At 39.7% G+C, this 17,167-nt stretch overlaps 1 protein-coding gene across 1 annotated transcript; it reads left to right on the top strand.

Moving 5' to 3' along the window:
• The first annotated feature begins 3,025 nt into the window (after nt 1–3,025).
• Nucleotides 3,026–16,918, top strand: IMPA1 (inositol monophosphatase 1). Its single transcript, XM_010709073.3, has 9 exons — nt 3,026–3,120; nt 5,327–5,407; nt 6,515–6,648; nt 8,878–8,982; nt 10,006–10,051; nt 10,192–10,300; nt 11,038–11,146; nt 13,433–13,584; nt 14,013–16,918. The coding sequence occupies exons 2-9, from the start codon at nt 5,345–5,347 to the stop codon at nt 14,129–14,131; spliced, it is 837 nt and encodes a 278-aa protein (XP_010707375.1). The 5' UTR covers nt 3,026–3,120; nt 5,327–5,344; the 3' UTR covers nt 14,132–16,918.
• Nucleotides 16,919–17,167: the final 249 nt, after the last annotated feature.

The raw sequence follows: 17,167 nt of genomic DNA, 5'->3' as shown, positions 1-17,167 counted from the left end.
GCAGAGCTCCTCTCCAGCAGCTCATCCCCAGCCTGTATTGGTGCATGCAATTATTCCTCCCTAGGTGTAAGACCCTACACTTGCTTGTGTTGAACCTCATCTGGTTTCTTACTGCCCAGCTCTCCAGCCTGTCCAGGTCTCGCTGAATGGCAGCACAGCCTTCAGGCGTGTCAGCCAATCCTCCCAACTTCGTATCATCAGCAAACTTGCTGAGGGTGGCCACTATCCCCTCATCAAGGTCATTGATGAAGATGTTGAACAAGACCGGACCCAGCACAGACCCCTGGGGGACACCACTGGTTACAGGTCTCCACCCAGACTCTGCACCACCAACGACGACCCTCTGCGCTCTGCCAGTCAGCCAGTTCTCAACCCACCTCACTGTCCACTCATCTATCCCACACTTCCTCAGCTTTGTTAACATTGTTCGACATAGTGAATTACATCTCTAGTTGCTTGTAGTGGCTTTCTCTGATGTCAGTCTTGTAATTTGGCTTGAAGGTGATTAAAAAGATTGTTTGAAGTAGATATACTTCAATTTTTGTGTAGATGCTGCAAAAAGGAGGTGCTTTCCACAAAGGAAAGAGCTGATGAGCCAGAGTATAAGAAAGCACTGAAGTGCTGTTGTTGTTATGCTGTCTGGTGCATCTCTAAACTTCTTTCTGCTTTCCCTCGAAGAGACATACAGACATGCTAAGCAGGAGTCAAGATTTTCCAGCAGTGTAGGTAAAGCATGGTTCTGCAACAAGAGTGGAACTGGTGATCATAGAATGGTTTGAGTTGGAAGGGACATTTAAGATCATCTAGTTCCCACCCCCTGCAATAGGCAGAGACAAGATATAATTCATGGAATGGGGGGAGAATGGCTAGAAGTAAGGATGGCAAACTTTAGAGCAAATGTGTTAAAGGCTTTGAGAAATCAGGGATCGTCTTTACAGCAAAAAGCAGTTTCGTCTTCAGTGGCTGAATATTTTGAAGATCTTTGGTTCACGATAGTGAAATGTTATGTGTGCATTTGTCCATTTCCCCCTACCTCTCTCTGCAGCTGTGTGTCATCTCTCTGGCATTTCTGGCATCTTTCTCTTGCCATTTCTTCCCTTTCTTCTCACATCCCTTCACGTGCCTGCAGGTGAAGCATGTGGTTTACATGACTGTTCTACCACCTCCCCAACATAAACATATTTGGATAAGAAGGCTGAACAGAGATACATGCTAGAACTGCCTGCACATAGCCTCTTCAGAAGTTTTATTTACTTCATAATACAGGTTTTCTTTGTGCATGTAACTGCAGGCAAACTGACTAAAATTTACTGGAGCTGGGGAGAATATAGACTAGGGGAAGTGGAAGTAAATCTTTGGGGAGATCTCAAAGGTTTCATAAGGAAGTTTGCTTTTCCCAATCACCAGTTAATGCTAAGAGCTAGCAGCCTGTAAATGACAGTACAAATACAGCAAGTCACAGTTGTTAAAACTCCAAAAATTTTTCACATTCACTTTCATCTCATTCTAAGGCTGTGTCTGGGATAACGTGCAGAAGCTCATCCCAGTCAGTTTTCAGAAACTGAGAAGCAAAAACAAATGAAGGCAGGCTGACAGACAAATAGCTATTCTAATCATGGCATTCCTACACAGACCCTAGAAGTAAAAGCAGAAGATTTCACTGAGCTGCAGTATCTTGTTTGAGGTAGAACTGGTCAGGTGTTAGCTGTTTGACTTTATCTTCTTGTTTCTTATTTCTCTGTGTGATAGTTTTAGAAAATGATGAGGCTGAGGCTCTGTGAATGTTTTACCTCTAAGGGTGCTTCAGGTTTCAGCTCCTGGCCTTGTGTTGTTTCACACATAAAATCTTCTTTCATGTACTGGTATAGAGGTACAGAGCAAACTTTGGAAACCCTAAATTTGCATCAAAGGCTCAACTTTGCTTGGGTAAGTGACTTGTGAACTAGCTGGGCAGTGCCAAAGTAAACAAGCAATACTATGTTGTGCTGAGAGAGCAGACAGCCATCTCTCAAGCAGTTTCTCTTTGTGTGTCTTTTAGGAAAAGAGAAAAGTATGTGCCCTGTGGTGTGTGATCTGCGTGGCCTAAAGATGTTTACCAGCAGACCTGTTTTCTTTCTTACCAGGTGTCACAACAAAAGCTAAACCACAGCCCGTGTGCCTCTCTCAGTTGGTGTTACAGTTTTTAGCGTAACCTTGCAATGATGTGCAAAATAATCATGCAGGAAAATGTCTGTACAGACCTTCAAAGACTGACAAATACTGCTTAAGGTCTCTACGGTTCTGTCTGTTTGCAAAACGTGAAAGATGAAGCGTGGAAAGGTGCAGTGACTCAGCATCCTGGCACTGCTGGGAACGGACACCACATCTTTGAGGTATAAAGGGAAAGGTGAAAGCTGCCCTGCAGAAGCACGCAGCTGTGGGTTGGGTTGCCACTGGGAGCAGCAGACAAGTTATGGTCATTCTGAACCATAAAGTACTTTACAGCCCTTGTCCTCCTTGCTGTTTGCTGTAGATCAACATCTTACATGTGAGAGTAAACTAGATGAACTGCCATTTGTAAACACAAGAAGTGTTTTATCCTGATGCAAAATGCAGGGCCAGACTTCAGAGAAGGCTCTGTTCAGGCAACCTTACCAAGGAAAGCATTGACTTTTGTTTCCCTCTATGTCTCTTTAATGATATTAACTCAAAAATGCAGCTTTTTATTTTTGTTTCCAAAATATCTGTCTGGATTTTATGGGCTTTTCCGGAAATTTACTGTATGTTTAAAATCAAAACCAGTGGTCTCTCAGGTTGCAGGTTTGGTATTATCTCAACTACCAGCCCTAACGGGGGTGGAGGGACAAGGGGAAGGGTAGGGGGAGTGAGGAGGCCGTTGCACAGCTGCTGAAAGCTTCTAGAGGAAAAATCTTGAACTGACAGAACACCACGACAATCGGCGGGCACTGCTCACCCCACAGCGCCTGTAAGGCGGCCCCGCTCCCCGCTGCGCATACGCACTGTAACCCGGCGGTGTAGGGGCGTGGCTTGGCGCCTGCGGGGCATGCGTAGTGCCGCCTAGGCTGAAGGATCACTCGGAGCAGCGGCGGCGGTTAACGGAGCTCGGAGCCCTGAGGTCAGGTAAGGCGGCCCTCTCTTCGGTCGCCATTCCGGGATGCGGTGCTGCCCTCGCGGCCCTTTTCTCGCGTGAAGCAGGGGCTGCTCGCGACTGGGGCCGTCTTTCGACCTGACGGGACAGTTCGGAGCCCCGGTTGCCCCGTATGGCGGCTGGGTGCCGGTGGCCCTTGCTGTGCTGGGTCCGGCGGGTGCGTGGGCTCCCCCAGCAGCACCTCCGCCCTCAGTGCGGGACTGAGCCTTCGGGGCTGGCCGGCGGCGGGGCGGGAGGGAGAAAACAGCTCCGTCCCGTAAGCGCAGCTGCTGCTTAACTAGAATTCATGCAGACTTGTTGTCGGAATGGATTTGTGATTGTAACTGGTTCCTTTTCCTTTGCTGTGCCGTTGTGCTGAGTGTCTGTGTGCTTAGCGGGAAGTTGCTCGGTGCCTCTGGTACGCAGCCCGGTGCCCGGCACCTTACTGGTGTTATCTGACTGGCCCTGTGCGCACAGGGCTCTGTGCTGAGGTTAGGAACACGGTTGGGCCATCGCCGTCTTGTGTCTTCTAAAAGTAGGGTTTTTTTGGCAATTTCCAGCTGTTAGGACCTGGACTACACAAGGGCCACTAAATCAGGATGCTTAGGCTGGGGATGGATCGTGCTGATTGCATAAGGTTTTGCTAATGAACGCTTATCCTTATAAATCGACAAGCATTTCAGGTCTCTTGTCTTGCTCATCATGTCTCAAAGAGAACTGCTTGCATAGGGACTACCTGGGGGAAGATCTCCTCGAGAGCAGCCCTGTGGAGAAGGACTTAGGGGTCCTGGTGGATGACAAGCTGGAAATGGGCCAGCAGTGTGCGCTTGCAGCCCAGAAGGCCAACTGTGTTCTGGGCTGCATTAAAAAAGGGGTGGCCAGCAGGGAGAGGGAGGTGATTGTCCTCCTCTACTCAGCTCTTGTGAGGCCCCATCTGCAGTATTGCATCCAGGCCTGGGGCCTCCAGTACAGGAAGGACTTGGAGATCTTGGAGTGGGTCCAGAAGAGGACCAGTAAGATGATCAGAGGGCTGGAGCACCTCTCCTGTGAGGAAAGGTTGAGGGAACTGGGCTTGTTTAGCTTGGAGAAGAGAGGGCTCCAGGGATATTTCATTGTGGCCTTCCAATACTTGAAGGGAGCATATGAAAAGGAGGGAGAACGGCTCTTTACAAGGGTGGATAGTGATAGGACAAGGGAGATTTAGGTTAGATATTAGGAGGAAGTTTTTCACACAGAGGGAGTTGACGCATTGGAACAGGTTGCCCAAGGAGGTTGTGGATGCCCCATCTCTGGAAGCATTCAAGGCCAGGCTGGATGTGGCTCTGGGCAGCCTGGTCTGGTGGTTGGTGACCTTGCACATAGCAGGGGGGTTGACACTAGATGATCATTGTGGTCCTTTTCAACCCAGTCCATTCTATGATCCTATGAACTATGTGAAAAGCTTCTGAAAGGACTGTGTCTCAAAAATGAGGCAAGCCTCCAAAATTGAATGAATGTGTGACCTGCTGCGGGTGTAGCAGAATATGGTAATTGCTATTTCACATAGACATGCATACAGACTGTGATATTGGTAGCTTGTATTGTTTCTTAATACATAAGTCTATAAAAGATGCTTTTAAGTGAGTGTGGGATCTTGTATCTTTCTCATGTAGAATCAAAACCATTTCACATTCATGTTTGGAACACACCTCTAGAGCAAAGAGTGACAGAATATACAATGAAGTATAGGTTTGGGATTCGTTCCTTTCTAATTTAAGACATTCACATTCATTTAAACCATACTTAAAACTAGACTGAGCTTTATGTCAACAGTCTTCTGCAGCAAATTATGGTGATGATTCTACAGCTTTTAAGCAAACAGGCCCTGAGCTGTGCACTGCTCATTTGTAACCACGCTATTGCTTTTCAAAGCCTTTCTGTACTTTGAGGTCAGTTTCTAAATGTAGAATTTCATATATGCTTGTGTCTTTCAGCACTGAGGATTTGTACTTGTTAATGTTGTGCCTTATTGATCATTACAAAATGTGCAAATAATCTGGTAACGTCTACATAGCATTTAATAAATTTGAAATTCTTCTTTCCTGAGTAAAAGATAATGCAGAGAGAAAACACTGCAGGCTGATCAGGAAGAATGCAACATTAGAATTTATAAAAAAAGTAACCGTTATCATTTCTTGTGTTAATATGTGGCTTTGGTAGGTTGTACGTCAAGAAAACATGTCAGATCCTTGGCAAGAATGTATGGATTATGCAGTTACATTGGCAAAGAAAGCTGGGGAAGTAAGTATAAACCATTTATAACTAATAACATTATTTATTGAGGCTAGTATATGTGTAGCTTTTGAATGAGCTTCGGTGTTTTATATTCTTCTGAGGAATATTTAAAAAAAAAAAGGAATTAGTACAGTAGTTAAATAAGTCTTTCAAGATTGGAGTGCCTTTCAGCTTGGTTAGTGTAATAGAGAACTTAGCATCTTTCTTGGAATGAGCCTAATAAAAACCAAGGAATATCTTTTGTTTTCATTTTAAAGTTATTTCAGAATAATGGTAAACAATGAGTATTTGTTTTTTCCCTTAAATTTGTTTCCCTTATTTTTTGTATACCTGAAAACTGTTGAGTGTCTTTCTTTGGAACACTGTTAGTCAGCCTTAAACAGTGACTTGTTTGCGCATCGTACCATGCTGTTTTCTCTTTCTGAAGAATGCTTTACATCTACAAATAAGAAATATCTCTCACAGTGTCTGTACTTTAAAGTATTGTGATCTAAGATCTCTTGAAAGAGCTTTTCTGTCTTAGCAAAGGCTCGTCATAGGAGCTGTTAATGAAGGTTCATTTATTCACAGTAGTTCTGCTTGGTACAGCTGTCTGTAGCTTGAGAAGATGGCACGTGTGCTAATGCTGTCCTTGGAGCTGCAAAATGGCAAAACATTGTCCCTGCTATAACCTCATTCCAATCTTCCCTGAAAAAACCTTCTGAGTAAACCGATAATCCGGGCTGTGAGGCATGCGTTCTTATTCAAGCAGATTCTGCCAGTTTTAAGATCATAAATGTAAGATCTGGCTAAAAATGCATCACGTAAGCTCAGTCCTAAATATGTCTGTTTGTTTATTAATTTAGCACTTGTAACAAAACAGAGCTAGGTGTCATGTACCATTGTAAAGGTCATGTAGAAGTTTGTGCTGAGTAGGGACTGCAGAAAGATGTAGGGATGAGCCCCTGTAATTAAATGGAGATTTGCCACTGTTTGTCTTTCTGTTATGTATGTGCAGTGTAGAAAATTGCAGTAAAAATGATGCCCGGTGATGCTGAGATTTCTGAGAGAAATAATTTTTTCCACGCTGTTAATGAAGAAAGCTTTTTTTTTTTTCCCCTCTTTTGTTAACAGATAATCCGTGGAGCACTCAAGGAAGAAAAATCCATTATGATTAAAAGTTCACCAGTAGATCTAGTGACTGAAACTGATCAAAAAGTAGAAAACTTCATTATCTCATTGATCAAAGAAAAGTATCCTTCTCACAGGTACAGTTCCTAATGGATCATAGAATCATGGAGTCACAAGGTTGAAAAGGACCTACAAGATCATCTAATCCAACCGTCCTCCCATTACCACTGCTACTACAAGGCACTAAATCATATCTCGTAGCTCCTCATCCAGGCACCTCTTGAACACTGCCAGAGACTACAACTCCACCACCTCCCTGGGCAGGCCATTCCAGTGCCTGACCACTCTCTGAGAGAAAAAGTCTAAACCTCCTCTGGTACAACTTGTGACCATTTCCTCGGGTCCTGTTTGTTGCCTGGGAGAAGAGGCCAAACGCCTCCTCACCTCTGAGGAGGCTCTGGGCAGCCTGGTCTGGTGATTGGTGACCGTGCACATAGCAGGGGGGTTGAAACCAGATGATCATCACGGTCCTTTTCAACCAGGCCATTCTATGATTCTAATCAGTTCAATTTTGATAAAAGGGAAGGGATAACAAAATAACAAGATTGATTTTTGCTTGGTAAAATTCTGTTTTGACTGTCTGTTGGAAAGCTACAGAAATCTCCCATAGCTTTAGAATATTGTTTCATAATGCTAATTTTTCCCAAATGCTTTGAAATTCATTGATTGCTGATTTTGTTATCACCTTAAGAGAGGTATAGTAACAAAGTGTAGCGTCCATGAAGTTCAGTGGCATAGAATTACCATGGGTCAAGGCTCATACTGAAAATCACTTCAGTCTGAACCAGCTGTATGGCAGTAAGTTCTTGGTCTTCTGTGTTGGAGTATCATGGGCAGCCCCAAGATAACTGGATCCCAAATGTCTTGTATTCTTTTGGCTGTATGAATTTGTATATCTTCACTGCCTAAGCTGGATGGCTATCGTGGTAGTGAGTGTGTCTATGGTAAATCTCATACTGTGTAAGAGCCTGGAAAGTAGATTGAGTTTTCTGCTGCTGCATTACTGAAAGTTTGTTATACAAAATACTATGTACTACAAAATATTCCTTGTTTTATGTATTTGTATTTAAAGAAATTTCTTCCTGAAGGGCAAGTTGTATTAACTTACTGTCTTTCCGATTTTGACATACGGCTGAAGTTTAGTATGGTTTTCTAAAGGAGATTTGCTAAATTTTCATGCCTTTTCTTGGAGATTTTCTTATCATAGCAATATATGTAAAACTTAATAAATAAGCACAAAGTTAGTAGAACTCAAGTGATGTAAAATGTCAGTTATCTAACCTAATCAGTGTAAGCATCTAGATGTAAGTAACAGCCTTGGAAGAAAGAAGTTTCTGGTATTGACAAACAGTTTAGACTATTTTAATTTATTTTTATAGTAGGTAATCTGTACTTTCTTGGACACATTTCTGTTGAATTTATTTCTGATAAATTTCTCATTTACCTAAAATAACTCTTCAGTCTTTCCCTTCCTGAAGATCTGCATTTTGGAAACACGCTGTTTGTTTCTGAGCAGTCATCTTCACTTCTCCAGTTGATCATAAGAGCAGGCACTTGATGCATGCTTTTCATTGGTTGAGCAATATGTGATAAAATAAATGTGCAAAAAGCACAGAAGAGAATTCTACCTGCTTACACTGATCCTAATAATTTTGCAGTTCAAAACAAATACTTCCAAAAAACAGATTCTGAAATTTGGGCTCTTGTGGTACAACCACATGTGTCCCTTAGTTTAGTAGCATGCCTGATCACACGCACTTTGCCCTGTCTTTTGGGGGGGCTCTGGTTTGGTTTTCATCCCTTAACCAAGTTCCCTTTTTTCAGAATGCTTGTGAAAAGCAGTTCTGAGTTGTAACAATTTTGCCATATCTGAGTTAAGTGTTAATGAACAGTTACTGTAGTGATCGAAGCAGGTGAGTGTGACCGTAAAAGCTTTTTGCAGTTAAAATGCAGGCAACAAGCAATGCTTTATAGTACAAATAAACCGAAAGTACTCTAGCCAAAACTTGGTGATGGTGTTACTGTTTAGAATGAAAACTTCAGTGTTTAGAGTGCTGAATTCCAGTGAGGGTTATGAAAAAAGCATTTTTTTCCCCCTACTGTTTGTACTATTTTCTGACATAAATTTCAGCACGAGCTTGGTCAGGTGCAGTTGGTGCTTTCCAGCTTTTCTCATCTTTTCACATATGATTACTGATGGTATGAAAACCTGCATCTTGCTTCAAGAATTTAAGTTTCAAGGACAGTATTGTAATTCAGAACTTCTAAACAATTTCTTTGTATCTTTCAAATGTTTCCTACTGCAGCTTTATTGGAGAAGAATCGGTTGCAGCTGGAGAGGGCAGCATTTTGACAGATAACCCCACATGGATTATAGACCCTATTGATGGAACTACCAACTTCGTGCACAGGTTCACCTTTCACTTTTTGTGTTAGCAACTTCAACTGATTGACATTTTTCTTTCTGCAATTCCTGGAAAGTACAGCTTTTTCTCTTCTAAATCGCTTTAAAAGGGATATTGTTGATAGTTACAAACTGTTGAAATTTCACGAGATACTGGATAATTTTAATTGTTATTTTAGTATTTCTGTAACTCTTATAGTAGTCTTGCCATAACCATGAGCACATATTCCTTCAAAGCTTTTTACTATGTCTGGTCAGCAGCCTTGAAAAGCATCAGGAGTCAGAATTAGGAGCTGCACCTTCAGAGAGGTTTTGGTGAAAGGCAGTAACAGCTCTAAGCACTGATTTCCAGCAGCTTTCAAAGCTGATCTGGGAGCTCCTACAATGAAAGAAAATGAAATTATCACTAGTGGCTGCCTAGTGGGTGTTCTGTATGTTGAGAAGGGGGCTTTCAGGGTAATGATGACTGTTCCCTCATCTTTGAAACACAGTTTGACCTTGGTGAGTTTTTTTCTGAATGTTCTTGAATTCCATTTTCAAATGACTGTTTCTGTGTGGGCTGCAGCTTTAAATAGCTGCTGTATCCTGATAATTAACGTGTATAAAAAGCCAGAAGAATAGAACATGTTCTGCTGAATTTACCAACTTAAATCTGTAAGGAAGGCAGTGGAGATGACTAACTGCTTCTGATGAGGCTGTATTGGCCAGACAGTTTGTTCCTTCTGAGAAAAGTTAGTGGTACAGAGGCCTGCTTGTATTCTTTGGCTATAAAAATGGCAGTCTCCAAGCCCAAATGTATCATTCCTAACTTCACTGGATAGAAAAACTTGCATTTGCAATGATAAATGGTAGTGTTGGGTGTATTTTCATAGTAAACTGCAAATTCTAGAAAAAGTATTATTTTCTATATACTCCACACTTCTTTTTTGGGTATATATTGCATATGAGTGAACGTTGTTTTTGTTAAGCATAAGCATGGTAACAAAAGAAGTTTGGTATCTTCACATTAGTGAAATGTTTTGTTTTGTAGGTTTCCATTTGTGGCAGTTTCAATTGGCTTTGTTGTAAACAAAAAGGTATACTTTTCATTACTTAATATCTAATCAAGCAAAATTTCTTGTTGCTAGTTATTATTAAGATTTGTATTTTCACAGTAAATAGGAAGAAAGAGGGAAAAAAACCAGAAACCTCAAGGTATCTTTACTTTTCCTTGCAGATAGAGTTTGGAATTGTGTATAGCTGTGTTGAAGACAAGATGTACACTGCCAGAAGAGGAAAAGGGGCTTTTTGCAATGGTCAGAAACTGAAAGTGTCAGGCCAAGAAGGTAAGTGGAACAACACAGCTTTTTAAAATGATTTCATTTCTTTTACAAGTGGTGCATCGATACTTTTGGACTTGGATGTATTCCAGTTTCTTAGCGTGCTGTTTTGCTTACAAACACAGGGTTTTTGGCCATGAATTATTCAGATTTGAGAAACAGTTATGTTCTCTTTGATCCATATAACATGCTTGTGATCTTTGCATGATCAACACTCAATAGTTGAATTTCTTATTCCTTGTGTGTGTTGGCTTTTTTTTTAAATTGTATTCCCTGTAAGTCTGCAATCCCTGTTTGTTCTTTAGGAACCATAACAAATCTATTAAACAATTCAACTTTGTCCAGCTGTGAACTTTGTCCAGGTTTTAAATCACTATCACTCTTCTATACTTGCCTATCCTGTATAAAATAAAATCCTCACTTAAAGTGAAGGGCCTTTAAAGTTCTGAGAACTCATTAATTTTTCTAACAATGCTTTTTCTTAGTAATGACATCAATTAATGTATATATAAAATTAAACTATCTTATGCTATATTGACTTTATCTCATATTGTCCTGCCGTTATGCTTATAAGAATTTTTATACATCCATATACATGTAGCATTAATATTTAAATGACTTTTATTCTTTTGTGTAAGAAGTCAATGGAATAATCTCTGCTTGAATTTATCTTAAGCTTAATAACAGTAATTAGGTACATAAGTTGCACTGTTGGAAAAAGTGAGGCTTTATTTCTTTTTCAGACATTACAAAATCCCTTCTAGTGACAGAATTGGGATCAAATCGTGATCCAGAGACTATAAAAATTGTTCTTTCTAACATGGAAAGACTCCTCAGTATTCCTATTCACGGGTAAGACACTGTTAATTTTTGATATTTATCAGTAGTGTTACGTAAGATCATTTTTAGGACAGATCACTTGTGTATCATATTTTGAAAGTGCAGTGGGATATAAATGTTACTGTGTAGTAGTTCTCTGCAGAGAAACTGTATTTTCACTTTTTAAGACTGAGATATAATGAAGAAAACAGTAACAAATCAGAATTGAAAATTAAAGCATGCTTGGGTTTGTAAGACTAGGAAGTATTGTGTTTTCCTAGTTTTTTTTGTTTTGTTTTTTAAGGAAGTATGATTGGATAAGCTATGCTGGATTAAGGCAGCTGTTAGATTTCTTATCTCTGTGAAGCAACTGAAGTCATTTTTATTTTCTAATAGAAGACAAAGGTAGATTTTCCTTTCCTCTTCTAATGCTGCACGGATACTTTTAATTTGTCCAAATAATTGACATTACCAGCAAACTGCTCTTAGCTCAGTGTGCTCCTTGTTTCTTCTCATCTAGGTGACCTGAAACCTACATTTCCACAAACAATTTTCTTTAATTAAAGCTGGTTTCAGTAGACAGACTTCTGTTGTTCAGCCTGCTCATGTTTCTAATCTAAAAGTAGTTCCAGTTTTATGCTGGGATTCTCAGGGTTCTTGTTTTGACATTTAACACTTAGTTTGTATTTTCAAAAATCCTTCCAGTGTCAGAGGAATAGATGCTAAGTTATAAGGAAGGAAAGCATGAAGTGTTTCCTCACTTCAACTTTGGTATTTTATGTGTAAAAAGTAAATTGAGCTTGAAGTTGATTTAAGTTGCTTCTTGCTGTTACTTAGCTGCTATCAATTACAATGTAATGCAAATTCTGCTGATAATTGAAATAATTACTTATACAAGTTCCTTAATTAATTACATCGGCATTTCCAAAAGGAGATGGAATTTGTAACACAAAGAAGATTTTGATTAAGTTACCCAGATTGGTTTTACACTGTGAGATTTAATTTTTATAATGATTGCTATTGGTTTGTTTTGGTTTTTTTTTTTTGCAAGCCAGAGATGTTTACTGAGCTTCCCTTGAGAAAGGGAAGTAATTGTCTTTTCAGTGTTCATAAGCGTATGCTGTATTTGAAGTCTTGTATTCAAAAAGCAAAGTAGAATATCTGTTACTGTTTCATGGGTAAAGCAAAGAATTGTAGGGCTTGGAAGGGATCTCTGGAGAACATCTAGTCCAACCCACTGCTAAAGCAAGTTCCATACAGAAGGTTGCCCAGGAAAGCATCTGGGCAGGTTTTGAGTATTACCAGTGAAGGAGACTCCACAGCCTCTCTGGACAACCTGTCCCTGTGCTCTGTCACCCTCAAAAAAAAGAATTTTTTCTCATATTCATAGGGAACTTACTCCGTTTCAACTTGGGCCTATTGCTTCTCATCCTGTCACTGGGCACCACTGAAAGGAGCCTGGCTTCATCCACTTGACTCTTGCCTATCAGATATTTGTAAGCATTGGTAGGATCCCTTGCCAGTTTTCTCCAAGCTGAACAGTCCCAGCTCTCTCAGCCTCTCCTCATAAGGGAGGTGTTCCAGGACTCTAATCATCTTTGTGGCCCTCTGCTGGACTGTCCGTGGAAGTTGCTCATCTTAAACTGCAGAGCCCAGAACTGGATGCAGTACGTGGCCTTACCAGGGCAGGGGAGAGGGGGAGGATCACCTCTCTCGACCTGCTGGCCATGCTCTTTAATGCACCCCGGGATACCACTGACCTCCTTGGCCACAAAGGTACACTGCTGGCTCACGGTCAACTTGTCCACCACAACACCCATGTTTTTCTTTGCGGAGCTCCTTCTCCAGCAGATCAGTCTCAAACCTAAACTAATGCTGTTATTCCTCCCAAGGTGTAAGAGTCTGTACTTGCCCTTGTTGAACCTCATCAGATTCCTCTCTGCCCAACTCATCTACCTGGCTAGGTCTCACAGTCTTCAGATATGTCAGCCATTCCTCCCAGCTATCTCCCATAATAGTTGTGGGTTTTTTTTTTTAGGCTAAGAGGTTATTCAATATTTATTTTCTTTCTAAAGCCTGGTTTTAAATTGGAATTCATAAATATTATTTCTGGGAATTTGCTATGCACACAGCTTCGAGCTACTTAGACAAAGTCATTGGGAATGAAGTTACACAGACTTGTTTCACTGCAGCGTTCCATCCTGCTTGCTCTAGCTCAGCTCATTTTGCACATGATGCTTTTGTGTTCTTTGCCATGTGTGCATACCTTGTGACTTCCTTACAAACTGTTCTTAACTGAAAAACAACTGTCTTCTTTAGGATTAGAGCCGTTGGTACAGCAGCTGTGAACATGTGCCTTGTGGCGGCGGGTGGAGCTGATGCCTATTATGAAATGGGGATTCACTGCTGGGATATGGCAGGGGCTGGAATCATTATTACTGAAGCAGGAGGGGTACTCCTGGATGTATCAGGTAAGCATAGGAAAGTGCATGACATTCCTTTGTCACTTTAAATAGCTGAAAAGAGAATGCAGAGAGGTTATTACTACTAAATAGAATTAACATCGTTAATATACGTATATATATCAGAGACAATTGTTTTACAGCTTAAGAGCATACCACTTTTTAATCTACCATTTCTTAACCCATTTGGCTGAGCACCAAAAAAGACAGAAATTAAAAAAAAAAAAAGACAGTAAACATATGTTCAGAAAAACTTAAATGTAGTTCATATGCTGCATAAACCGGTTAAGTTAAGTGTGTTTTTATCCAGTGGCAGAACATGGTCCAGAATCATAATATGTCCTTTTTTTGTTAATGCTCATTTTCTTAACAACTTTTAATTTTTATTTTTTTTTCCCCAGCAAAAAGCTACTTAACTTGCTTGCTTTTATTTCTAGGTGGACCATTTGATTTGATGTCTCGGAGAATAATTGCAGCAAGCAGTCGACCTATTGCAGAGAGAATAGCCAAAGCACTTCAGATAATTCCTCTGAAAAGAGACGATGCAACTAACTGAATACCAAAGCTGCACCTTTAAACATACAATTATACAATGGTTCTGTCTCTCATGTGGTGGTTGTTCCACACCTGGCACCTGATTAAAAAAAGAAAATAGATTGTGTTCTTTCAGTACTGGATAGCTTATGGTGTGACTGTGAAGTAGTGTTTTGAGATTGGACCAAGATCTAAGTAAGCTTTTATTGTCAAGTATTCTATTTAGCATTAAAAACACATATTTGCTTCCTTTTATAGATCTACAACTGCTGTTTTGAAGCTTTATACTACACTGGAAAGCGTAGCATAAGACCCTTTATTTAGTTGCATAATACCAAAACAGATTGATTATCTCAGCACCACATAATTGCATCTGACCAGAAGCTGAAGGCAATACTGTTTATCCATTATCCATTCTCTAACCTTTTCTCTCCTGACTGTTGTTACTTTTTCAGTGGCATCAACATATCAATTTCCTTAACTTGTTAGGGTTTTTCTAGAAGTAGTTGGTGTATTTCCAAATGGTTTTTTAGTTGCTTGTAGTTTGGGATCTCATTTAAAGCCCCTTTTAGTTACATGTCTTTGTTTTTGTAGTCATGGTTCTACCTTTTTTACATTAGATAAATACAGTCTACTCTTTTGCTTTTTATGTGGCCAATATTCTTGCATATTTATTACGGTTGCAGAAATAATAATTATTGTGCCAGGAAAACGTGTTTTTCCTAAGAAAAAGTTCTGAGTACACTTCCTATTGACAGATGAGACTTGCTCCAGATTAAGTATGACTTAAATTTGTCCTGTCACTTGAAATTATCAGCTTGTATCTACTAGGTTCTTACTCTTATTATTTGAACTGTAATACCCATTAATCTTGTTTGAGTTTCTCCATGATTAATTTATTTCAGAACGTAAGGAATAATTAAAGTCTGAACTGGCAAAAAATAAGCCAGTAGTCTGGGCTTCTTACATCATCCTCTGTAAGTTATAAAAGCGATGACTGACCGAGTTCAGTTTCCATTGTGTTATGTTGTGAATAGGCACAAAAGAAAATATGTTTCTAACCCTAAGTGTTCTTAAATCTAAGAAATACCAGTAATCTAATGCTTTATAGTTCTAAACTTCTAAAATTATACAGTTCTTTGCATTTTTGTATTTAAAAGTATCAGTCTACTGTCTAAACAATGAAAGCACTTTAAGAAAAAACCTTAATTTAGATCACTTTTTAACCTGATTTTTCTGTGTCTGAGGTCTCCAAAATAAAGTTGTCTTATAGAGATTGTCCAGTCAAAAGACAGCAACATTTTGGAAAACCCGACTTGTACTGCTGTCCCACTATTTTTGTTTTGGCAAATGATCTTCTCTCTTGAAAGTTCCAGCAGATCTCTTATGTAACTTGAGTTTTTAATATCAGGTTTTTGGTGTTGTTTTTTTTTTTACAGATTTGCTGAAATGTTGTATTTGAAACTGTATCTAATTCCAGATGATTAACATTAATGATCTGCAGCTGCCTGATATTATTAGGTCTTTTTAAAAAATAATAAAAAGAAAAGATCAGGCTTAATTTTACTTTTAAAGTTTCCATTTGACGTGGATAGGGACTGTTTGGCCATTTCACTGTAACTTTATTGCTGTAAATGATTTGGGATCATTGTTATTTCTTGAGTATGACTGTTGTACCATTTCTCTGGCTTTTGTAGAACAAACCCTGCATAACTTTTTTTTTTTAAACTGATTAATTAGTGAAATGGAGACATAGATTTAAAAAAAAAATAAAGTGAGAGAATGTGTTCAAAATAAATGGGTCCTGGAGCAGCAACTGCTTCAAGTGTGCTTCCCTCCTTAATCATAGAATCGTTAATGTTAGAAAAGATGGCTGAGATCACCTAGGCCAATGGCCCACCTGCCAGCAATGTTGCCCACTAAGCCACATCCCTTAGTACTGCATCTACCCTTTCCTTAAACACCTCCAGTAATGATGACTTCACTTCATCCCTGGGCGATCTGTTGCAATGTCTTATCTCTCTCTGAGGAGAAAAAAATGTGACTATTCATCATAGTACAATGCTGGGACCCTGCAAGCTGGGTACAGGAGCTTGGGGCTGTCTCTGAGCTGAAAACTTTGTCCTCTTGGCCTCTGATACACATAAACTGTTATGTCTACAGAAAAAGTGCAGGTATATACACAGCCCAGTGTTTTTATAAAAAGTATTTCAACAGCTTCCCATGAGATCATAGTGCTAATTACATCAGTCCTCAGATCTCAAATCTTACAGAGCACTTTACTTTCTTCACTGTTTGTGAGGCCCATCAGCTGGTTGAAACACAGCTTTCTCACCCTTAGCTTTCCTAAGACTCTCTGGAGAATTTATGGAGCATCATTTCGCATATTTACTTTCTTACTTAATATTCACCTTCTAGGTTTTTTGTGTGTTTTGTTTTGTTTTGTTTTTTTTAATCTATGTGACAGCTTTTAGGAGTTCTCTGTTTTCTTTTTAACTTCAGTTTTCCTTTCAGGGACATCAGAAATCCCTGCTTGCTACTTTGCTGAGGCATGATGCTCTCAAATAAGTCGTAATGTAAGATGTGTCTTATGTCTATATGACTTCTAGTCATATAGAAAGTACACCTGAATGTCATTGTTGTTTAAACACATTTTCTTTTTGTTAGTGTGTTCTGTTAGTGTGCAATTTTGAGAAAAGGTTTAGTAAAATGGTGAAATTGTGATAACTGTAATCAATATGCTTTTGAGAGATTATTTATAAGATGTGGTCCCTGAAAGTTCAATAAAACACCTATTTTATTTTGAAAAGGGGTGGCAAAGATAGTCGTGCTGAAATTGTTTAAATTATATTCTAGAATTTTTATATGAAGTGTTATATTTACGAGATAGCTTCTGCTGGACAATTCATGTGAGATAATCAGAAAGGAAAACCAGTTACCACGTATGGAATCACAGAATGATTTAGACTGGAAGGAACTTGAAGATCATCTAGTTTCAACACCTCTGCCATGGGGGTTGAGGGGACCCTCCCTTAGCCCAGGTTGCTCAAAGCCACAT

This window comes from Meleagris gallopavo, chromosome 3, assembly GCF_000146605.3.
Source record: "Meleagris gallopavo isolate NT-WF06-2002-E0010 breed Aviagen turkey brand Nicholas breeding stock chromosome 3, Turkey_5.1, whole genome shotgun sequence".
NCBI classification, from domain to species: Eukaryota; Metazoa; Chordata; class Aves; order Galliformes; family Phasianidae; genus Meleagris; species Meleagris gallopavo.
Note: the sequence above shows the minus strand (reverse complement) of the source record. Positions and strands in the feature narration are given on the sequence as shown.